Here is a 7,500-nt window from a genome sequence, read left to right as displayed (position 1 = left end):
AAGGTTAAATAGTTGAAATGAGGCTCCATTGGTTCTTCTGGTTAAAAACGTTTTTACAGATTTTATTCAGGAGCTGCTGTTTCTCTGGACATTTTAAATTATTATTTTTTATTTAATTTAACTTTTTTACATTTATTTTATTACCGGTCCGGACAGTGCATTTTAACATTTCTGCAAAAATATTTCAGAATTAGCTAAATGGCTATTTTTTCCTGTTGGTTATTTATGAGAAGAACTGAACCCTGCTCACGTTCAGACACGTTTACTTTCTTACAAACATGAACTTCTACTCATTGTTTGTTTTTGTTTGTTTTTTTATTTCCACAAAATAAGGAACAAAAAACCCAGAAACTCAAACAAACTTTGAACAAATCAGGAAAGACGGTCGGTCCAGAGACAAATAGGAGGAGGAACGTCTCAGGATTATCGTAGAACCAGACGAATTATAAGACGTATAATATAAGATGTATAAAAACATTATTCAAAAAGACATTATCGTCTGTAGAGAATTCTCACATCTGGTCCACAGTTTAGTGGGAATGTTGATTTTTTTTATTTTATTTTTTTATATTCTTCTAAATTAAATCGCCTCAATAATAATTTTTTTTACCGTACATTTATTTGCGTGAGCGGTGCGTATGGAGCCGGTGCTTCCTGTCGGGGGCGCCAGATCCCCGGAGGTGAAATGGCGTCTCTGTGTGTCTCCTCCAGGGACAAGACCCACGTGGACTGGGTGAAGGCCTACCTGGGCGTGTGGACGGAGCTGCAGACCTACATCAAGGCCCACCACACCACCGGCCTGGTCTGGAGCAAAGCTGTGAGGCCGCCGCTAGCCGCGCAGTACCGCCGGTGGCCGCCAGGGGTCAGTGTCTGACCCTCTCTCTCTGTCTGTCTGTCCTCAGGGCCCCGTGGCCTCGGCCTCCGCCGCTCCTGCACCTCCTGCCCCTCCGGCAGGTGGATGTCCCCCCCCCTCCCCCCCCCGGGCCCCCCCCTCCCCCCTGCATGGACGCCAGCAGCTCCTCCTCCTCCGGCGGCGACGACGAGCGAAACGCTTTGTTCGCCTCCATCAACAAGGGAGCCGACATCACCAAGGGTCGGTCTGGAGACGTCCTCTGAGACATCTGGACGCTTTGTGGACGTTTGTGTAACATCTCTCTCTCTGTCTCTCTGTCTGTCTCTGTCTCTGTCTGTCTCTCTCTGTCTGTCTCTGTCTGTCTCTCTGTCTGTCTCTCTCTCTCTCTCTCTGTCTCTCTCTGTCTGTCTGTCTCTCTCTCTCTCTCTGTCTCTCTCTGTCTCTCTCTCTCTCTGTCTCTCTCTGTCTCTGTCTCTCTCTCTGTCTGTCTCTGTCTGTCTGTCTCTCTGTCTGTCTCTCTCTGTCTCTCTCTGTCTGTCTGTCTCTCTCTCTCTCTCTGTCTCTCTCTCTCTCTGTCTCTCTCTGTCTCTGTCTCTCTCTCTGTCTGTCTCTGTCTGTCTGTCTCTCTGTCTGTCTCTCTCTCTCTCTGTCTGTCTGTCTGTCTCTCTGTCTCTGTCTCTCTCTCTCGCTCTGTCTGTCTCTCTCTCTCTGTCTCTCTCTGTCTCTGTCTCTCTGTCTCTCAGGACTGAAGCATGTCAGTGACACCCAGAAGACCCATAAGAACCCGACCTTGAGGACAGGAGGAGGTCCGGTCCGGTCCGGTCCTCAGCCCTTCTCGTCCCCCCGTCCAGCGGTGGCCCCCCCCCCCAAGGCCTCGCTGCCCCCGGTGCTGGAGCTGGACGGCAAGAAGTGGAAAGTGGTGAGTCCAGAGAGGAGCCGGAGACACTCTGTCCCCCACGGTGGACTCTGCTACTCTGATTACTGAGTACATTTACTGTAATCCACCAAGTAGTGTTTGGTCTCCGTCCTCCACCCTGTCCTCCACCCTGTCCTCCACCTTGTCCTCCACCCTGTCCTCCACCTTGTCGTCCTGCAGGAGAACCATGACGGAGTTCAGGACCTGCTGATCAGCGACACGGAGCTCAAGCAGGTCGTCTACGTCTACAAGTGCAACCGGAGCACGCTGCAGGTGAAGGGCAAGATCAACTCCATCACCCTGGGTGAGCCTCCACCTGTACTGGGTTACCCAGTCTTTACCCTGTCTTTACCGAGTCTGTTACCAACTCTATTACTCTGGTACCGAGTCTATTACTCTGTTACCGAGTCTATTACTCTGTTACCGAGTCTATTACTCTGTTACCGAGTCTATTACTCTATTACTGAGTCTATTACTCTATTACCCAGTCTATTACTCTATTATTGAGCCTTTTATTACCGAGTCTATTACCCAGTCTATTACTCTATTATTGAGCCTTTTATTACCGAGTCTATTACCGAGTCTATTACTCTATTACCGAGTCTATTACTCTATTACCCAGTCTATTACTCTATTATTGAGCCTTTTATTACTGAGTCTATTACACTATTACCGAGTCTATTACCGAGTCTATTACTCTATTACCGAGTCTATTACCCAGTCTATTACTCTATTATTGAGCCTTTTATTACGGAGTCTATTACTCTATTACCGAGTCTATTACCCAGTCTATTACTCTATTACCGAGTCTATTACCCAGTCTATTACTCTATTATTGAGCCTTTTATTACCGAGTCTATTACTCTATTACCGAGTCTATTACCCAGTCTATTACTCTGTTACCGAGTCTATTACCCAGTCTATTACTCTATTATTGAGCCTTTTATTACCCTGTCTATTACTCTATTACCGAGTCTATTACCCAGTCTATTACTCTATTACCGAGTCTATTACCCAGTCTATTACTCTATTACCGAGTCTATTACCCAGTCTATTACTCTATTATTGAGCCTTTTATTACCGAGTCTATTACTCTATTACCGAGTCTATTAGCGAGTCTATTACTCTGTTACCGAGTCTATTAGCAAGTCTATTACTCTGTTACCGAGTCTATTACCCAGTCTATTACTCTATTATTGAGCCTTTTATTACCGAGTCTATTACTCTATTACCGAGTCTATTAGCAAGTCTATTACTTTATTACCGAGTCTATTACTTTATTACTGGCTGTCAAACAGTCTGAATTATAGAGTTAAAAAAAGATTCTCACTTTTGTCTTCATTGATTTTTCTTTTTTCCAAAACAAACGAAGAACAAAAAGAGAGATTTTAACCAGCTATAGTTAAAATAAGTTAGTTTTATATATATAAATATAGAGAGTTAAAATATTATAAGGCTTCAGTTCTGCCTGAAAGTCCAGAACTGCAGATCCTCAGTGTTCATCCAGGAAAACTCTAAAACTACAGATCAGGTTTAGTTGAGAAGGTTTGAGTTAAAACCTCCTGCCAGTCTGCCTGCTGGAGCTCTGCTGCCCCCACGTGGCCGCCAGGTGTTACTGCAGCGCAACCAGCCACATCCGGGGCTGAATGAACGAGAAAAAACCTCCTGGAAAAAACCTGGAAAGATTCCAGTCTGATCAATAAAACAAACCTTCTGATCGTTTTTAATTAAATTCTCATTTTACTGTTAATTTTTATTTCAAACATCTTTTTCTCGAGTGTAATTCCATCATGAAAAACGCATAACTTGTTTTTATTCTTCGTCTCGTCTTGTTTTTCACACTGAAGTGATTTTATATATATATTTTGGACGCTGTTTTTAGACAAACTGATATTAAACCTCTGATCATGTTTCCATATCACAGCTGGTTTTAGTCTAATGGTTCCGTAGCGGTTAGCGAGACACGAGTTCATATTAATACAAAGGTTGTGATAGACGTGGAGTAGAAACGTCTGGGTTAGTGAAGTGTCCACGTCTTTCTCTCTGGACAGACAACTGTAAGAAGATGGGCCTGGTGTTCGAGGACGTCGTCGGCATCGTGGACATCATCAACTGCCGGGACGTCAAAATCCAGGTGCGTCAGGCGGAGACGCCGTTTATTATTATTATTATTATTATTATTATTCTTTAATTGGTGGGAAAAAGAAAAGCTGCTCAATGTTGGTTCTGGTCTGTGGAGACGCTGCCCCCACATGGCCGTCGGTGGTACTGCACCGTTACCTGAGCCTCAACTGAAATGGTTTGACATCTCTCTCTCTCTCCCCCCCCCCCCCCCCCTCGCTCGCCCCCCCAGGTGATGGGCAAGGTCCCGACCATGTCCATCAACAAGACGGACGGCTGCCATGTTTACCTGAGCAGCGACTCGCTGAGCTGCGAGATCATCAGCGCCAAGAGTTCGGAGATGAACGTCCTGGTGCCGAAGAAAGACGGAGAGTTTGTGAGTCTCTTCCTCTTCCTCCTCCTCCTCTTCCTCCGTCAATCACTCCGTTCAAACAGGAAGTCAAACCCCGTGTGTCCCCCCCCTCCCCCCCCTAGACGGAGATCCCGGTTCCTGAGCAGTTCAAGACCGTCTGGGACGGCAGTAAGCTGGTTACCACGGCAACGGAGATCGCCGGATGAACCCCCACCCGTCGCCTCCTCCTCACCTCCTCCACCCCCATCTTTTCCCTCTTTTTTTTTTGGTTTCCTCCCCCCGCCGACCAGACTCCTCCCCCTCCCCCCTCCCCCCTCCCCCTACAGCTCAGATCCTCCCTCAGCCAATCAGAGCGTCCGCCCGCCCGCCCGCTCCGTCAGCCAATGGGAGGCCTGCTTCTCTTTTATCTGGAGCAGAAACCCTTCAGCCAATCAGCCTCGAGCGGCGCGGCGCTCCAATTCGGTCAAATCACGGAAAACCTCGTTTTTGCCAACAGACGCACTCGTCACGTATTTTTTTTGTAAATTTCCCGAGGAGATAAATTCCGGTCGCCATAGCGACGACGAGTCTTCCCGGCCGTTTCTCGTCTTTATGCAAAATCACCGTCGAAGCACTTGATCTAAAAAAACAAAAAAACAAAATGGCGGCGGCGGCGGCCATCACCTCCACTGACGTCAGCTAGCGTAGCGCCCCTAGTGGACACCGGTGTAACGACACCATCGCTTCAGCGTCTTAACGCCACATTCCTCCCCCCCCGCCCCCCGGATCCAGACATTCCACAGGGGGGCGCCCCGCTCGCCCTCCTCGCTCTCTTCTTTTATATCGTCTCACTTCTTCTACCTTTTCTTTGGTTTTCGGCTCCGAAGCTCATCAGAACTGGAGAATCATTAAACGGTTGCAATAGACGTTCTGTCGTGTCTTTATTCAGTGGAACATAGATTTATTCTGCAATGGTGAATTAACTGTTGGAGTGGAATGTAGTGGGGCGCCCCCTGCTGGCTCAGCGGAGCAGCGGCAGCAGGGTGGAGGTGAACCACTCCCTGCTGAACTGCAGATGGTCTCCGTCAGCGGCGAGGAACAGCAGCTTCCCGGCGGCGTCCATGGCGGCGAGGCCCAGGCGGTCCTGCAGCGACACCGGCAGAGTAACTAAACCCCACAGAGTAACTACAGGTACTCGGTAATTCACTGGATCCAGTGTAATCCCCAACACGTGAAGATCAAAGTACAGGACATGAAAGGAATTCTCTAAATGATTGATTACATTTCACAGTGTGGAAGTACTCAGCTACTCATTAAAGGTGGTTGATTACATTGTGAAATGTACCTGAGTAAAGTTACATTTCAGAAGTTAAAAATAATTGTAAAAAATTGGGATAATTTTATTTCACAAGTAAATAATTTAGAAGAATTTAATTTGAGAAGTAAACAATTTTAATAACTATTTAGAATAATCCAAAAAATTTGGATAATTTGAGAAGTAAAAAAAAAAAAAATTTAAACCAATAAAAAAAAAAACATTGGGATAATTTAATTTCAGAAGTAAAAGAATTTAGAATAATTAAAATGGGGATAATTTGATTTTAGAAGTAAAAAATATGAATATTTAGAATATTTAAAAAAAATAGGATAATTTGAGAAGTAAACAAAATATTTAAAATTAAAAAATATATATTGGGATGATTTAATTTCACAAGTAAAGAATTTTGAATAATTAAAAAAATGGGATAATTAATTTTAGAAGTAAAAACTAACCAATTACTAATAAACTTCCTTAAGTTGTGCTTGATTACAAATACTCTTGGTAAAAAAGAAATACACTGCTATGCATATATATTTATCTGTGTATAATATCTGATACTTGCAATATTACACTTCTGGTTAGAGGATAAACTGCATTTCGTTGCATTTGTAATGACAAAGTTTAATCTAAAAACTATTTAAATAGTTGAAAAATACAAACAAATAATAAAAATAATTAATGGTGAAAAAAAAAAAAAATAAATAAAAAAATAAAACTAGATAATTTAATATTTTTAAACTGGAGTTAAAAAATATGTTTACGTTTTAACTGAATCGTCAGATTCGTCGTTACACACAATATTTAGTGTGTGTGTGTGTGTGTGTGTGTGTGTGTGCACACCTCCTTGTACAGCACGCTCTCCTGCAGCGTCTCCGTCTCTTTGGCCTGGCCGCTCTTCAGGAAGCCGAACCACTGCGAGGAGAATCAAACTGCGGTTTGTTGCTTCGGGGGGAAAAAAAAACCGAAAACGACTCGTCGGCGGCGAACAGGAAGTGGCGTTACCTCGCTGTCCACCGGGTCGACCACCGAGTCCCGCAGGAACTTCACCAGGACCAACTTCTGCAGCCGCTGCAGGTTCGTCTTGTACGTCTCGTTCACCGCCTCCACGACACACAAACAAACGTTTCTATTTACGTTTGCATGAATATAAACATTCACGTATAATCCCGTTTCCACATGTATAATAACATGTAAAAACAATCCTTAGACTTTCTTTATTGTCATTGCAGTACGTCACATAGTGAGGAAACTGGCAACGGATGTTGTTGCTTAGCAACCGGTAAAAAAGGCATAAAAAAAAAAACAGTCAAACATTTAAAATAAGGTGCATATGAACGATAAATAAAAGAGCAGGATGAGAAATGGGAGAGATTAAAATTGAATAATTGCACAGTGTGATATTTGTCGGATCACATTTTATATTGAAAATGAGTCATTTTGTGTGTATTTTTCCCATAACAGTGCTTTTATCTTCTAAATGGCCTTTTAAAGGGTTCATTTTGAAATTTAAAAAATATATATATTAGGTAGTTTTGATCAGGACTGAAGTTGAGTAACAGATTTATGCAAAGAAAATTTTTTTAAAGAAATATTTATCTGGTATATTTTTGCAGGGGTCAAAGTTAGTGATGAAAACAGCCACCAACGCCACCGAGGGGAGTTTATTTTTTTGCTGACAGTGTATTATTGACCGAGTGAAAAATTTTTAAAATTGAATTTTTTAAATTGCATGTAAAAGTAAACTTCCTCAGTCATTTGAGCCAATAGAGTGAAAGTTATGGTGAAATTAAGAGGAAAAATGACATTTTAACAAGAGTTAATGTGGGAAAAATGCAGCAAAAGTCATTATTTCTGCAGCTTCGACTTTGAAAACTCGTCGTTATTTGTTTTAGTTCAACTTTTAGCAACAGCAGCCACCGACCCGCTCCTGGTTGACGTCGGCCAGGAAGAGGCTGTGC

General features: G+C 43.5%; 2 protein-coding genes across 3 annotated transcripts in view; one reads left to right on the top strand and one right to left on the bottom strand.

Annotated features, from left to right (window-relative positions):
- cap1 (CAP, adenylate cyclase-associated protein 1 (yeast)) overlaps positions 1-5,147 on the top strand; it is a 14,923-nt gene extending 9,776 nt beyond the window's left edge. Inside the window, 8 exon segments of the mRNA XM_080515973.1 lie at positions 712-817; positions 903-955; positions 957-1,093; positions 1,597-1,772; positions 1,950-2,073; positions 3,821-3,903; positions 4,123-4,266; positions 4,365-5,147. Coding sequence (XP_080372099.1) covers positions 712-817; positions 903-955; positions 957-1,093; positions 1,597-1,772; positions 1,950-2,073; positions 3,821-3,903; positions 4,123-4,266; positions 4,365-4,448 — 907 coding nt within the window. The 3' untranslated portion in view covers positions 4,449-5,147.
- Positions 5,148-5,151: 4 nt separating this feature from the next.
- The window catches only part of ppt1 (palmitoyl-protein thioesterase 1 (ceroid-lipofuscinosis, neuronal 1, infantile)), a 6,340-nt gene continuing 3,991 nt past the window's right edge, over positions 5,152-7,500 (bottom strand). For both annotated transcript variants that reach the window (XM_080515977.1, XM_080515978.1), the window contains 4 exons: positions 7,464-7,500; positions 6,545-6,643; positions 6,383-6,454; positions 5,152-5,365 (listed from right to left, as the gene is read on the bottom strand). The exon at positions 7,464-7,500 is cut by the window's right edge and continues 54 nt beyond it. In XM_080515977.1, the coding sequence (XP_080372103.1) occupies positions 5,243-5,365; positions 6,383-6,454; positions 6,545-6,643; positions 7,464-7,500 (331 nt within the window). In that variant the 3' untranslated portion in view covers positions 5,152-5,242. The remainder of the gene's footprint in view (positions 5,366-6,382; positions 6,455-6,544; positions 6,644-7,463) is intronic.

This window comes from Blennius ocellaris (assembly GCF_963422515.1).
Source record: "Blennius ocellaris genome assembly, chromosome: 20".
NCBI classification, from domain to species: Eukaryota; Metazoa; Chordata; class Actinopteri; order Blenniiformes; family Blenniidae; genus Blennius; species Blennius ocellaris.
This window is presented reverse-complemented; position numbering and strand designations above follow the sequence as displayed.